Source organism: Grammomys surdaster, unplaced genomic scaffold (assembly GCF_004785775.1).
Source record: "Grammomys surdaster isolate TR1022 unplaced genomic scaffold, NIH_TR_1.0 325, whole genome shotgun sequence".
In the NCBI taxonomy this organism is placed as follows: domain Eukaryota; kingdom Metazoa; phylum Chordata; class Mammalia; order Rodentia; family Muridae; genus Grammomys; species Grammomys surdaster.
Window position 1 is genome coordinate 1897842 of NW_021604744.1, and position 15010 is coordinate 1912851.

Here is a 15010-nt window from a genome sequence, read left to right on the forward strand (position 1 = left end):
CCCCTCAACCTGTCTTTTTAAGACAGGGCTTCTTCCTGTAGCCCTAGCTGTTCTGGATCTAACTCCATAGACCAGGCTGGCCTTGAACTCACAGAGATCCTGCCTCTACCTCCTGAGTGCTGAGTACTACCGTGGCCTGGCAAGCACTTCCTACGTGAATGCTTTGGATAATTCTAGCATGCTCACCAGTGCAGTAAGCTCCAGGCTGGTGGGCATCACTGAGACACATCCATGAGCAGACACGGTTTGAAGACCAAGATTGATTAATGATTGTAAAGGTCTTTTAGCCAATTCTGGCGCAGAAGTTACTCTGCTATACTTAAGCTGGAGGCCCAGATTTAGCTGCCTTTTCAAAACACATACATAGTTTTTCACTGGTGATACAAACTAGCAGCCTGGCCTCACATGGCCTTTCTGTCTCCTGATTACTATCCGTCTCTTTCTTAACTAGTACCTTACTGGATTTAAAGCCACTGTGATAAAATGTCCAAGTCCTAATTAGCTGCACGACAGCAGTGCTTCCTAGCATACCTCCTTTGAGAACGAGGTCCCCGGGCACAGGCCTCAGCCCGTACTCCTCGATTCTCCTGCTCACCATGTTATTCCACACATAGCTCTGATAACTATGGATATACATCAAGCGATTGTTTCTTGGTATCTGCAGAGAATAGAGAAACAGACAAAGGAACAATTCTGAACACTTAAAAGTGTTATTTTCCCAGATATTTTGCTCATTTTGTGGTAATTCTAACACAAGAAACTAACATTTCATACCTGATGTGGGGCTGGGAATGTGGCTCAGTGGGCAAGCACTTTAAGGTGTCTTGAGTTAAGCACACATGTGGGCTGTGTTTACCAATATGCTCCCCTTTACTTGAAAGCACACTGGCAGCCTCTTAGCTACTTCCTGCCCAACTCCCTCCCTTGGGCAGGTGAAAGCTCCAGTGCAGACACAACCAAGACATGATTGTACAATAGGCTCAGTGGGTGAAGGGACTTGTAGCCAAACCTGACTACCTGAGTCTGATCCTCAGGGACATAATATAAAGAGAGAATGGACTCTCACAGTTGTCCTGACCTCTGCCTGTGTGCTCAGGTAAATGCTTGTGCACTGCATGAGCACAGAGGTTAACTGCAGCCTTATAAGAAAGGACCATTCAGTGGGTTCTGACATCTCAAATCCCATGCAGCTACATTAAGTATTTCCCACAGATACTTTCTTGTGCCTCTAATGTCAACAAATGCTGCCATCATTTCCCACATCAATCTGCTTTCAGGATCAGAATGAGGTACATCCTTGTAAACTCCTCTGAAGACTACTAAGGATTCTTATTTGCTGTTCTTTCAAGGTCATTTTAAGATTATGTTTGAAAAGCATTGACCACCTCTGAGTCACCGCCTGGCTTCCCAGATTGCACTCACTATGCCAAACGCAGAGACTATATTCTTCATTCCATACTGTGAAAGTCCGCGGAGCAGCTGCCCTTCCACACACCTTTTCACGGGGAGCTTTTTCAGGGCGGAGGCGGGGTCTTTGTTCTTGGCCCACTCTTCTCTGCATTTCACCAAGTAACCCTTCTCAGCTGCGGGAGAGAGAGGCCACGCCACACTTTCCACCAGAAATGGTGCATCACTCAATGTGCTTCATAGGAACCTAACTCCGGGAGAGGATTTCCTCATGATGAGGAGGCTCACAGCCGCCCACGGCAAGCACACAAGCCCCGCAGGGCGTGTACGTCTCTCTAGCTCTGTCATCAGCCAGAGTTCCGACTCATGGCTACCGCAGCTAATCCAGTTTCTCCTTCTCTTGCCCCTGTCCTGTCAAGTTTAATCCTTTCTTTAAAAACAAAAACATTTTTTTAGCTTGCAAATGAAGTTACCTAAAGCAAGTATTATTATCTTAAAAATTTAAAAACTATCAGTTAAATCCCTCTTTCACAGTGTAGTTTTAGAGATATTTCCTGAAAAAATTTTAATTAACTTAAAAAAAAAAACCCTTAAGGTATTTTGCCAAGATTGTGTATTTTATTATACTACGCTTTAGCAAAGCAGCCATACATATAAGTTTCCTATAAGTCAGAGAATCTGAAGTAGCCATAGAGAAATTAATTTACTTCAAATACATTAAACCATGCATGAATAAAGAGCTAAAACTAGGATACAGATTTTAAAAATTCAATCCCATATGCAAAACCATGAAAATAAACAGCATTAAAATTTTGGATATAAAAAAAATCAAGAACTTTAAACTAACAACAACCTGCACTTAAAGCGACCCCATGACTGTCTAGTTACATATTCTATGTGTTTATCTTTACAGAAATCTTTCTCACCTCCGGAGCGGGGTTTCAATATTAAATCCATGACTTCTGTCCAGGAATTTTGTAGAATTGCTCTAGATTTAAACAGTATTTACATTAGTTAACTTTGCATACAATAAGCTTTATCTGCTCAAAGTGACACTTCTTTGTTTTTTAAATGTAAAGTATGCAGTAAAATGATGATACAGATTCAGTGGCCATTACCTACTGTAAAAAGCTTTATCGGGCTGGGCAGATGGCTCTCTTCTTAAGAATGCTTATTCCTCATGCAGAGGACTAGATTCCCAGCGCCTACCTCCATCACACACTGCTGCCTCTAACTCCAGCTACAGGGGACCTACTGCCCCCTTCTGGCCTCTATGTGCATGACACTTAATATGCTCGACCCCCACAAACACGCATTTACATATTTTATCAGTTCTGCTGAAGACCTGAATTCTGTTTGTGAATGCCTGGCCATATATGGGACATGGATATCATCTCCTACAATGAGCATCAAAGAGGAAGGGAGTAGAAAGAATGTATAAGCTGGAAGGGGTGTGGGGAGAGAGGTAACTTCTGAGCAGGACAGTCGGTGGCACTCTTTAGCACTCAGCAGCTGTGATTATTCACACAAGCTCCCCAGAATACGGGGGCCTGTCAATACTCTGTCACAGAATGGAGTAGGGCTCATGCACACTCTCTTCAGTGATAAGGTACCCGTGCTCCTGTAAAGAACTCTCATGAACTTGAGGGACACATATAGAACACATGTGTAACAGGGAAGCAAGCCGGGAAGCAGCTGGGATCACAGGGTGGGCGTGAGGACAGAGGCAGTGCAGGAGAACATCACTGACTGTGTACACATGAAACAATGAAACCAGTTAGAATATGTAACTAACATATGCCAACAAAAAACATTAAGAAAGGTAAGGGCTATCCTTTGGGTCAATGACATAGCTTTTCATACATTGCCTTTCTATACTCTGGATACAATTACTCTTCTGTTTAATGATATGCTGAGAAACCCTATGCTGATAACAGTAAGTTCTTTTAAGGTAGGAAATAGTCTGACAATTATTTGTTGTGAAAACAAATCATTTGAAACTCTGAACTAACTTGTGCTGACCTTTGGGGATACTCTGCAACTTCTGTTTCCAAGGTAACTCTGACAACACTTTACTGAGCAATTATTTACACTAATATTCTTTGGGATACACAACTATAGGGTCACATGGCTGTTCTGCTAAATTAATTAAAAATATTAGGAACAGGCTGACACAAGCCTTCCCTAAGTGCTCCGTCCCACAGCAGCCAGCATCTCCATGACACTTCTGTGTACTTTCTGAGACAGCGTGGTGGATTTTCCCTCTTCAGGTGCTGGAGAGCTTGTCTAGGGCCCAGCATATGCTATGCAAGCACTCTGCAGGCTCAGGCACGGCCCAGCCCTAAACTTTGTTCTCTTTGCCTTTCTCTATATCATCAGCAGATGGGTCCTTCTGTTGCCCAGGCTGTCCTGTCCTGTCCTGGACGCCACTGTGCCTGCCTGGCCTTAAGTTAGAAATATTTCTATTTTTCCTTTTACAATACTGCTTGAAAAAAGCGCCACATGGCAGACCAAGCTCTTGGTCCTTGTAAAATCATACAAACAAATACAACCTGATGCTGAAAGCTGAACTAGAGAAAACTCTTTTTACTGCTGTACAACTAGTGTGCTTGTGCAGCCCTTAACCAGTGCGTTTGCTCGGACCTCCTGAAATGTAGCCTCTGCCTGTCAGTGCCGAGACAGGACCAGGAACAATGTTCTCAGACTGCACTCAGTGTGTACTGCCAGTGTGCCAGCTCCCACAAGGAGAGTTACTGTATGTAGCACAGTCTCTGCTGTATAGTGGCATTCCCACTGGACACTTATGAAACCAAGTGTTCATTGATGAGATTTCTACTCTAACTTACCCTGGAGGGCTTTCCTATTATTATCTAAATCTGAACCAAGCTCTTAAATTGCACATTACTAATTATGTCTTCTAGAGTTTTCTTGAGTGGGTGGGGGTAGGGCAGATGAAAGATGAATCACACATGTTAAGAGAGATGACAGTGCACACGCCTTGGGTCTGTGTACTCTGAATCTGTGTTATCCTGTTTTTTTAATCGTGTCTACTTACCTGTTAAAAAGTAACAGAGAAGACCATTAGTCCTAGCACTCGGGAGGCAGAGACATGCAGATCTCTGAGTTCAAAGGCAGTCTGGTCTACAGAGTGAGTTCCAGATAGCCAGGGCTACACAGGGAAACCCTCTCTTAAAAAATTGAAAATTAAAAACAAACAAACAAAACTCTGAAAACTAAGAGATCCTCCCCCCGGACAAACTGTTAATAGTGGGGGGAAAAAATTTAAATTTAAGTCACATCTTTTCAACTGTGTCTGTGCGTCTGTATGAGTGTGAGTGTGTGTGTGTGTTATACATAAGCCTCTAGTGATCCAGGGATGTACTCGTGTCCACTTTGCCAACACTAGGGTCATAGAGGTTGTAGCACACCTGGCTTTTCTGTAGGTGCAGTGGACCTGAAGGCAGGTCCTCATCTCACTATGTAGGTCTGGTTAAATAGTGAGACAATGTCTCAAAAAGCAAAACAAAATAAAACAAAAAAATTAAAACAAATAAACACATAGAAAGCACAAAAACCCTGAAATAAAAAGATAAAAAGGAAAACGTTGGAAAATGGAATCCGAACCTTCCAACCTGGTACGTCGGCACGGCTGTGGTCCCGAACCTCTGCATGCCGTAGTAGTTGACGAAGCCGGTCTCCTTCAGAGAGAGCATGGCTTGCTGCACTTGCTCGTCAGTTCCTGTTATATTCCTGCAGGACCCAAATCACCAAAGAAAAAAAACGGAGAGCCAAGCACATTTTATGGTGCACATTATAAGGGCAGCTTCTACATTTCATCCTTTATCTCCCTCCCAAGGACTTTGTTGGTTCATTGATGTGATAACATAAATTTACCATTTTTGAGACAGGTATCTCTCTATGTAGCCCTGGCTGTCTTGGAATTTGCTTTGTATACCAGGCTGGCCTCGAATTCCCTTGAATTCCACTGCCTCTGTGCTTTAATCCTTAGTGCTGGGATAGAAGGTGTACACCACCATCGTCCAGCACGCTTCAGTCAGCTTTAAATACCAATTATTATAGCATAAAGCCCATGTGCAATGTGGCGCAGCACCTACCACCATGTAGTTCCCAAATGTCTGCACTGTCTCCAAATTCATTCATTCATTCATTCACTCATTTTGCACACTCTTGCTATATATACGTATAGGCCCTGTCCAGGTTGCAATCCATGTAGACCAGGCTGACGCTGAAGGCAGTGTGATTTCCTGCCTCTGCCTACTGAGTGCTGGGATTACAGGCATGTGCAACTATGCCTGATTCCAAAGTGAAACTTATACCAACAATTAACTCTCTACCAAAGCAAGCGTTAATCTTTCTATGAACATGTTTATTCTAGGCACCTCATACAAATCAAATCATACACTTTCATATCATATCTTTTGGTCTGTATCTGAAGGACACAATGTTCCTGAAGGCTATGGGAAGCTTTTCAGGGAGGGACATAGACCTCAGGGAAAATACTACACAGTGTTTGTTCCTCACACCTACAGGTCTTGCTCTCCTGGCCTTTCTATCTGACCCAGGTACCATGTACCCAATCAGCAAATGTGCAGACAGACTGACTCCTGGAGCCCTGATACCAGCCCGGCTCTGCTCTCCTCCCACCCAGCCCTGCCCCAGGTCTGCACTCCTCCCACCCCAGCCCTGCCCCGGCTCTGCTCTCCTCCCACTCCAGCCCTGCCCCAGCTCTGCTCTCCTCCCACCCCAGCCCTGCCCCAGGTCTACACTCACACTGCTGTACTTTACCTGAGAACAACAGTGAAGTGGTTTCCTTGAAGCTCTCCTAACTTCAGAGGGTTTTTCTGGTAGCTGAAATTCCCGAGCTTAAAGTTCATCAGGCACTTATTCAAGTGGGCAAGTCTTTGTGCACTTATTCTTTAAAGAAAGAAGGAGCAGAGAAGGACCATGAGTTCCCACAGAAGACTAGAGCACACCAGGGCTGTGATTTTAGGGAGCCCGGCAGGAGGTAGCATGGTACAGCTTCCCTTGCCCACTGGATTATTCCCGCACACAGCAGCGGTATGGGATGGGTGGGGCTTTAACCCCAAGGAGAACATGTAAGTAACTAGAGGTGTCTACTCTCTGTGAACTGGAGACGGCAAAGCTCATGGTGCTGCCGGACAGCAACCCACATAACTGTAAAGAATGGTCGCTAACATTTTGGGCTAGTAGGAAAAATGCTGCGAAACTTTTTTTTTTGGTTTTTTGAGACAGGGTTTCTCTGTGTAGCTCTGGCTGTCCTGGAGCTCACTCTGTAGACCAGGCTGGCCTTGAACTCAGAAATCTGCCTGTCTCTGCCTCCCAAGTGCTGGGATTAAAGGCGTGTGCCACCACCGCCCAGCTTTTTTTTTTTTTTTTTAAGATTTATTTATTTTATATATGTGAGTACACTGTTGTTCTCTTCAGACACACCAGAAGAGGGCATCGAATCTCATTATGGATGGTTGTGAGCCACCATGTGGTTGCTGGGATTTGAACTTAGGACCTCTGGAAGAGCAGTCAGTGCTCTTAACCGCTGAGCCATCTCTCCAGCCCCTGCTGCAAACTCTTAACGAAAAAACAACTTGGAAATACAAAAACACGGAGAAGAAAGTGCATTGGCTCATCCCTGGAAAAGCAGCCGATCTCTGTATTTCCTCGCTCTTGTAAAAGGACACTGAAGATGTGCACAGCTAGACTCACGCAACCCCATGCCCTGCTATTTTATACAAGCATTTCCCATGCTGTTAGAGTTGTCCCATTAGAAAGTCTTTTGTCTTCCTAGACAGAAAATCTACGCAGAAAAGCAAACAGCACACTGAAAAGTCTTGTTCTTTCTTTACCCCATAACCCTCCTCACTGGCTGCTGTTAACAGGTTTTTTCTTTAGTTTATTTTTAATTATGTATATGCACGCATGTGTATATGTGGATAAGTACAGGTGTTCCCGGAGGTCAGTCATTGGATACCCCTAGACCCAGAGTTACAGGACCATAAACTGCCCAGTGTGGGTGCTAGGAACCAAGCTCAGGTCCGCTGTAACAGCAGCATACACTCTTTGCTGCTGAACTATCTCTCTAGCCTCCTTCCCGGGTAGTTTTGAAATAAGATTAATAGTAACATAAATATATAAATAAATAACAAAAGATGTTTATTTCAGAGGGCTTCATGTTCTTGATATATAAAAATTTTGAAAATGCTAAACGTTATATTTTTAATAAAAAAAAAAAAAACATAGTCAGGGCTGAAGACATGGCTCAGTGGTTAAGAGCACTTGCTGCTCTTCCAGAGGACCTAGGTTTGATTCCTAGCACCTATATGGAACTCCAGTTCCAGATCCAATGTTCTCTTCTGATGTACACAGGCACCAAGCCTGTGCACACATAGGCAGAATACTGGCACATAAAATAAGATGAACAAAACAACAACAACAGCAACAACAACAACAACAAAACCAAAGCCAAAAGCCCCTGTAAAGGCTATAAAAAGGCCATCCTGGTTGGCCTAGGGTCAGTCCCACGTCAACCAAGGTTACACAGTGAGACCTGCCTAACAAATAAAACCCAAAACCCTTAAAATATAATATACAGATCTAAAGGTGCTAGCTTTCACCCCCATGCCAGTCACTTGACATCACCTCCTTGAAGGGCTTCCATGCATATCTTTGGATTAACCCGAGTACAAATGGAGTCCTTAGGTCTATCTAGGCTCCAAGAATCCAATTTATTTCAAGTTTGTATCATGGACTAGTTGTTTCCAATTTTCAATTATTAGAAACAAGGCAACATAATACACCTTGGTGCCTAAGAGCATGGTTTTAATTTGTCCCATGTCTATGAAGTGACAGGTACTCCGTCAAACGGCAGAGGCTACTGGCTTGAGTCTGCCAGTAGCTTCCAACATATTTATATATGTGTGCACATTTATGTTTATGTGTGTACATGTGAATATTTATGTACATTTGTGTGTACATTTGTGCATGTATGTCTATGAAGACAGGACTGTGAAAGCACTGGGGGTGTGGCTCTGTCCCCACACAGCTGCTTAAGGACTGGTTGCACAGGCCTCTCCAGTTCCAACCCCTGGGGAAATAATAGGACCACTTTGCTCTACTCTTTGATCAAAGTAAACAAATCAAGAAAGAAAATGAACCTATGTACACTTTTAGAATTCACCTTCACAGGGCTGGAGGCGTGGTTCAGTACTGCTGCTCTTCCAGGATCAAAGATGGTTGAGGATCTCAGCACCCACACCAGGCTACTTACAAACACTTGCAACTCTAGCTCTAGGGGATCTGATGCCCTCTTCTGGCTGCTGAAGGTACCCCACACAGGGCACACACACAAATTAAAAATAAAACTTGAAAACAATTCACCTGGGGGTGGAGAGATGGTCAGTGGTTAGAGCACCTGTTGCTCTCGCAGGAGACCCACGTTGGTCCTCAGCACTCACACTGTGGCTCACAACCATCTGTACCTTCAGTTCCAGAAGATGTGACCCCTCTTCTGACTTCTATGGGCACCAGGCATGCACATAGTGCACATACACAGAAGTTAGTAGGGATTTTAATTGTTACCGGGTTGATCAGTCCTGGGATAAGCAACTTTTCTTTCCAGCTTCTTGCAACTCTGATTTACTTTGTAACGTCACCTCTAATGAACTTTGTAATCGCAAACTGCCATATTCAGAGTGACTTGCTCTGTCACACAATGTATGTGTATGTGTATTCATGCACATACAAATAAAACACAGTTTTTAAAATTACCTATATAATATCTGAGCTCTGGAATTCACGTTATTTCAGTACTAGGTGAAACCTGATCACAAGTGCCCCATCCCCTGTGAAGCGGTAGGGCCTCACACAAACCAGCGCAAGCTTGAGCAGGGAGCAGAGGGCTGCCAGGTGCCAAGCTGCAGCAGGCCCTTGAATCGCGGTGTGGAGGGAGGATGCTGAAAGTCGAAAAGGACCCACAAAAGCAGAGGCTCAGCATAAACAGAGTGGGGACCTGATGGAGCTCTGCAGTCAGTAGACACTGCCAGAGAAAGGAACAGTGTTTCAGAGCAGGAACAGAACAAATAAGAAAAATAAAAATAAGCAAAAGCAATAGACGGGTAAAAAAGAAGCACACTGTGAGCCTGGCTATCCTGTGACTTTGGAAGATGGTTTCTTACTAGTGCCAGGAAAGAGCCTGATGGTTGTTTTTATCTTCTCTTTCTTTCTTTGCTAAGATAGGGTCTCACTATGAAGCCTTGCTGTCTGGAATTCCCTATGTAGATCAGGCTGGTCTCCTGGAGATCTGCCTGCCTCTGCCTCCTGAGAGAGCGTGTGGTTCAAGGTGAGTGCCCAGCCTTGTCCTTTTCTAAAAACATAAAACTCAGCCTCTTAGCTGTTTTCAGAATGTACTCACAATGTGTGCAGTGTGTCTCCACCACCTGAGAAAGAGATCCCACCCAGTTAGTACTGGCTCCACGGACTCTAACCTTCCCTGTGACTGTTACGGCTCTTTTTGTGTACAGATTTCCCCATTTTGTACATTTCATGTAAATGGAAAAGAAATCAAATAATGATTTCTTTTTTAAATGCCTGACTACTTAGTGTAATTTTTTATTGTTTTTAAGTGTCAGGGTCACCCTGGGCAACCCAGGCTGCCTTCAAACTTGCTATTCTCCTGCTTCAGTCTGCAGAGTGGTAGAATTCCTGGCCTGTGACAACGTCCCCAACAATGCAACAATCTTTGGCTTACTATGCCGTAAGATATGCTGGTATGTCACTCTTTCTTTACAGCTGAAGAACATCCTCTTCCCCAACACACAATGGACTCGTGCGAACGCCCAGAGCTGTATTTAGTTCTTAAAGGTGAAAGTGCTCACTGACCACACTGTTCACCAATTCTGGGGAACACAGAGCAAACACTTTTGGTTGTAAATTCATGTGTGACAATCTTGTTTTTAAGCTGACCTTAAACTTAAACTGACCTGTTATACAGAAGCCTTTAGTAAAACAGCCCAAGAAATACTGGCCCAACCTCAGATGGGAGCAGGCCGGAAAGGAAGCAAGTCACTCTGAATATGGCAGTTGAGATTACAAAGTTCATTAGAGGTGAAATTATGAAGTAGAACAGAGTTGCAAGAAGCTGGAAAGAAAAGTTGCTTATCCCAGGACTGATCAACCCAGCAATAATTAAAATCCCTATGTGGCAGAATAGGCTTATCCTGTTCATCAGTTCTCATGGGAAAGGCCAATTTACCCACCACACGGGTCCATTAAGCAAGTGCAGGGTATAGCCTGTATCCTTGAGATAAGTGCAACATGCTTTCAGGAGGCCAGCATGTAGAAGTCAGTACAGCTCTTCATGTGCTTTTGTTTGTTTGTTTTTCAAGACAGGGTTTCTCTGTGTAGCCCTGGCTGTCCTGGAACTCACTCTGTAGACCAGGCTGGCCTTGAACTCAGAAATCCCCTGCCTCTGCTTCCCAAGTGCTGGGATTAAAGGTGTGTGCCACCACTGCCTCATGTGCTTTCTAAAGGCCAGCATTTAGATGTTGATTGTAGTTCCTCACAAAGTCAACAGGAAAATGCAAACAAGCTATGAGGACAGAGCAATACCCTCCACAAACTCTGGCTGAGAAAGAGAGTCCAGTGCTCCAGTTTAAAAATTATTCCTGTCTCCTTAACCTAAAACTGACCTTGCATGTAATTTAAATGACATAAAAGCAAAAAAGGAGGAGGAGGGATGGCATGGGGGTTAATGGTGGGGATGGGGAAAGGGGATAACATCTGAAATATAAATAAATAAAATATCAAATAAAAATGCAAAAAATTATTATTGTTAATTTTTTGGTTTTTCAAGACAAGGTTTCTTTGTGTATCCTTGGCTGTACTGGAACTTGCTCTGTGGACAAGGCTGACCTTGAATTTATAGAGATCCGCCTGCCTCTGCCTCCCAAGTGCTGGGATTAAAGGCGTGCGCCACCGCTGCCCGGTGTGCAGCATCTATTTACCTAAAAATAACAAATGTCCTAGAAGTCTGTCTTTCCTGTATGGATGTCATGCTATCTGCATGATTCAAAGTGTAGCATGTATGCTGCGGAAGGGGCACACAGGAAGTTGTATTTCTTACTACAAGCCCACAAAGCTACTCAGCAGGCAGTAATGTATTGTATGCCACAGGTTCTTCTAATATTGATGTAAGCTATTTTATTGGTTTGGAGATAACAACCTAAATCGTCCCCCCCCCCAAGAAACATCTCACCTTCTAGAATCAAAACTGTTAGTTCTTACCCACGGGCAATTCTGCCTCTGGCCTGCCTCCAGGGCATGCTAGACGAGTCTGGAGAGAGGAGCAGGGGCCTGTTATGTGCTCATCATATGGACAGGACAGAGATCAGAGAGGCTTCTAAATATCTTACAACGAGCAGACTGGCCTTCATAGTAAGTCCCAGGCTTGCCGTCAGACTGACTAAAGCCCATCTCGCTCCAGCAGGGTTCTACTCATCTGTCTGTCCTGTTGTATAATTACTTCAAAAGCAGGCCCATTGTTCCATCTGTGTGTGTACACACAAAGCTCTTAGTCACTGTTTCCTAGGTGATACTAAAGGACACATGCTGACGTTTAATAAATGAGAGAAAGGCGTACTTATTCTTTTGGCTCTATCGCAAATAGCTTTCTAAATTACTGAAAAAAAAAAGGAAAACAAAAAACCCAAACCCCAAACAAATAAACAAAAAACCCAAACCATGTTTGATAGATTAGGAAACAGAGAGAGATTCAGGCTGAGAAAAATAAAGTAGAAAATAGTATCTACAGAAAAGCAGGAGCTGAGCTAGCAGGCTGCCTCAGCAGATACAGGCATCTGCTGCCAACCCTGAGTCTAATCCGAAGGAGCCACAGGGTAGGAGAGGATGGATTTCCTCCTGTGGTCCTTGACTTCCACAAACATGCTACTGTGCATATGTACATATGCACACATAGCAAATAAACATGTCTACAAGATTTTAAAGGCAGAGAGACCATATGAAGCTGAAAGCAGTAAGTTTGGTAAAGCAGAGCTGAGGCTGTGCCTATCAGCCTGGACAGGCACTGGGGAGGGAGCTCCACTTACTTGAGAACAGCAATCTCCTGAACTGTGATAGCCCTTTTGTCTTTGGTTCCCATATAGGAGAATATGTTTGGTTTTACCCTGATGAGACAGAAACAAAGCAATGTGAAGTCACATACCATAACCAAAGCATATTTCTAATAACTTAAGTCTCAAAATACATACACTAACACATTAAGAGAATAAGGAGAAAAACCCAGAGGAGGCTAGACTCCCAGGAGCTCTAACACACCCAGGAGTGTAGGATTCTGAAGGAGCATGGTGGCTGCCAGAGCGACAGGTGAGACATGCTGGTGACGGGACAAAGAATGATGCTGACCTGTGAGCTTGCTGAGTGCCCTGACAGTGGTGACTGGGAAGCTGTATTGGACAAATGTTCCTGACCCACCTTTGCTTACCTATACCTCTGATGGGACAAGCTGCCTGGCCTCAAGTTCTTAGACCTTGTAGAATAGAGAATCAAAAAGAGAAGTTATAATGACTCTTGTATTGTTCTTAAATGTGACCAGTTATTCGGACTCAATCATAGATAGGTCTAGAAATCAATCCAATGTTAGAAATAACAGTCTTCATTTGGAAGTCTGATTCTGGACATTCTCAGAGACATATTTGGAAGTTAGCTGCAGTTCTCTATGATGTTATGTTACTAAGAGATAAAGTTGGGACAGGATCTGGATTTCAAACATGTGTTAGCACAGGTGTTAAGGCTCCTTTAATTGTCAAATTAAAATTACTTTAGTTTCTTCTACAGTATTTAATGTAAGTTGCATTGACTGTACACCTTCTAATTGTGTTAGTGTTTTGAAATCTGCCATGTCTGTTACGGAGGTCTATCAACCAGCTTTTGTTTTATTGCCCTGAGTACCACGGAACCTTGGTATTCTAAAAATAGCTTGCAAGTACTGAAGAAATGAGTCAGGCTTTAAGCAGAAGCAAGAGAGTAGTGGGCTTAATTATTACTGGTATAGCAGCTTTAATTACATTAATTGCTAGCACCACTGCTTCTGTAATTGCCTTGACACAAGAAGTTAATCATTTAGCAAAAAATGTTACTAATATGTTGAATATACCAGAGGATTTAGATAGCCATTTGGAAGAACGGATTGATGCTCTTTATCCTATTCAAATTATTGGAAGGAGGTTCAGAGTTTAAGAATAAGGAGCCATCTTGAGTGTCATGCCAAATACCACTGGATTCATGTTAGTTTTGAAATTTACAGTGGTAGTCATTATAATTAGGAAAAAGTTTAAAGACACTTGCAGTGTATTTGGCATAATTCTAATACCTCTCGGATGTTTTAACTTTACATAGTGAGCTTATGAATTTCAAGAATATTGCTCTGCTGAGTGTTGATGCAGTAGATACTGCTGATAAAATTACCCATGGCCTGAGGTCAGTATTTCTATTTAGGTCCAGCTTCAAGAATGGCATATACAGCTTGATCATGCTAGCCCTTTTTGTCCTGGGAATACTTTTATTCCTGCCCATCATGTTAAAGCTTGTCTTTAACAACATCAACATGTTGGCAGCCAAAGTACATGGCTTGAACCTGAAAATGGACCCCAGACAGTTATTAAATTAATAGGCTGGCAAACCAAGGATGGGTAAGATTCTGCACAGAGCCTTACCAACCTAAGACAGAAGTGCATTGCTTTTGATAATGCATATTCCATGACGGGTAAGGAATGCATTCTTGTTAGAATGACCTAAGACATGCTCAGTCTTGTTAATGAAATAAAAAACGGGGGGAGGGGGAGAGCCTTTGGGGCTGCTTGGCAAGAATCTGACATGGGCCAAAGACAAGGAAATGGGCTGCTTGGCAGGAATATGACACTGGCTAAGGACAAGGAAGTAGGCATCATGCAGGAATCTGACATTAGGCTAGAATAAAGAAGTAGGCTTCAGACATGAAAATGACTTTGGGACCCAACCTAAAAAAGGGGAATCCTGCCCCTAGACTAAGCAGAGAGGGACCACCCTGAACCCCCTCTGACTGGGATCTGAATTCTTGCTTAGGCTGTGAGGCTAAGCACTGCAAGGGAATATAAATAAAAGTTAAAGATATCTCTCTGGGTTCCCTGAGGGATAAGCCTGACTGCATAGGGGTTGATGTCAAAAGTATCCCCTCTCCAGGAAAAAGACATTGGGACGGGTATGGCCCTCATGCCTCACTGGACAACAACAGGGGGACCAGAGCCATTACAAAGTCCTCTTCAACTACTGTAGGTCAGGCCTCTATCCCCGCCTTCGCAAGTTTAGAATTGCCACAGCCCTTCTATACTTAGAGAAGGGAGGAGATGTCAGGGGCAGCCCTGATTACACACTGTAGGCCTAAAATCAGCCATAGGCCTAAAATCAGCAATAGGCCTGTCATACATGTATACTAACACCAAGTCTTGGGTCTCAGTGGAAAAACATTGAAACAGATGGCTATAAGCTAATGTAAACAGGCAGCTTTTGTGGAAAT

The 15010-nt window shown here is 43.5% G+C and overlaps 1 protein-coding gene across 2 annotated transcripts in view; it reads right to left on the reverse strand.

Annotated features, from left to right (window-relative positions):
- Window positions 1–15010, reverse strand: part of Pus7 (pseudouridine synthase 7) — a 40960-nt gene that overhangs the window by 6459 nt on the left and 19491 nt on the right. For both annotated transcript variants that reach the window (XM_028778106.1, XM_028778105.1), the window contains 6 exons: window positions 12546–12623; window positions 6214–6342; window positions 5032–5157; window positions 2334–2395; window positions 1423–1583; window positions 532–658 (listed from right to left, as the gene is read on the reverse strand). In XM_028778106.1, coding sequence (XP_028633939.1) covers window positions 532–658; window positions 1423–1583; window positions 2334–2395; window positions 5032–5157; window positions 6214–6342; window positions 12546–12623 — 683 coding nt within the window. The remainder of the gene's footprint in view (window positions 1–531; window positions 659–1422; window positions 1584–2333; window positions 2396–5031; window positions 5158–6213; window positions 6343–12545; window positions 12624–15010) is intronic.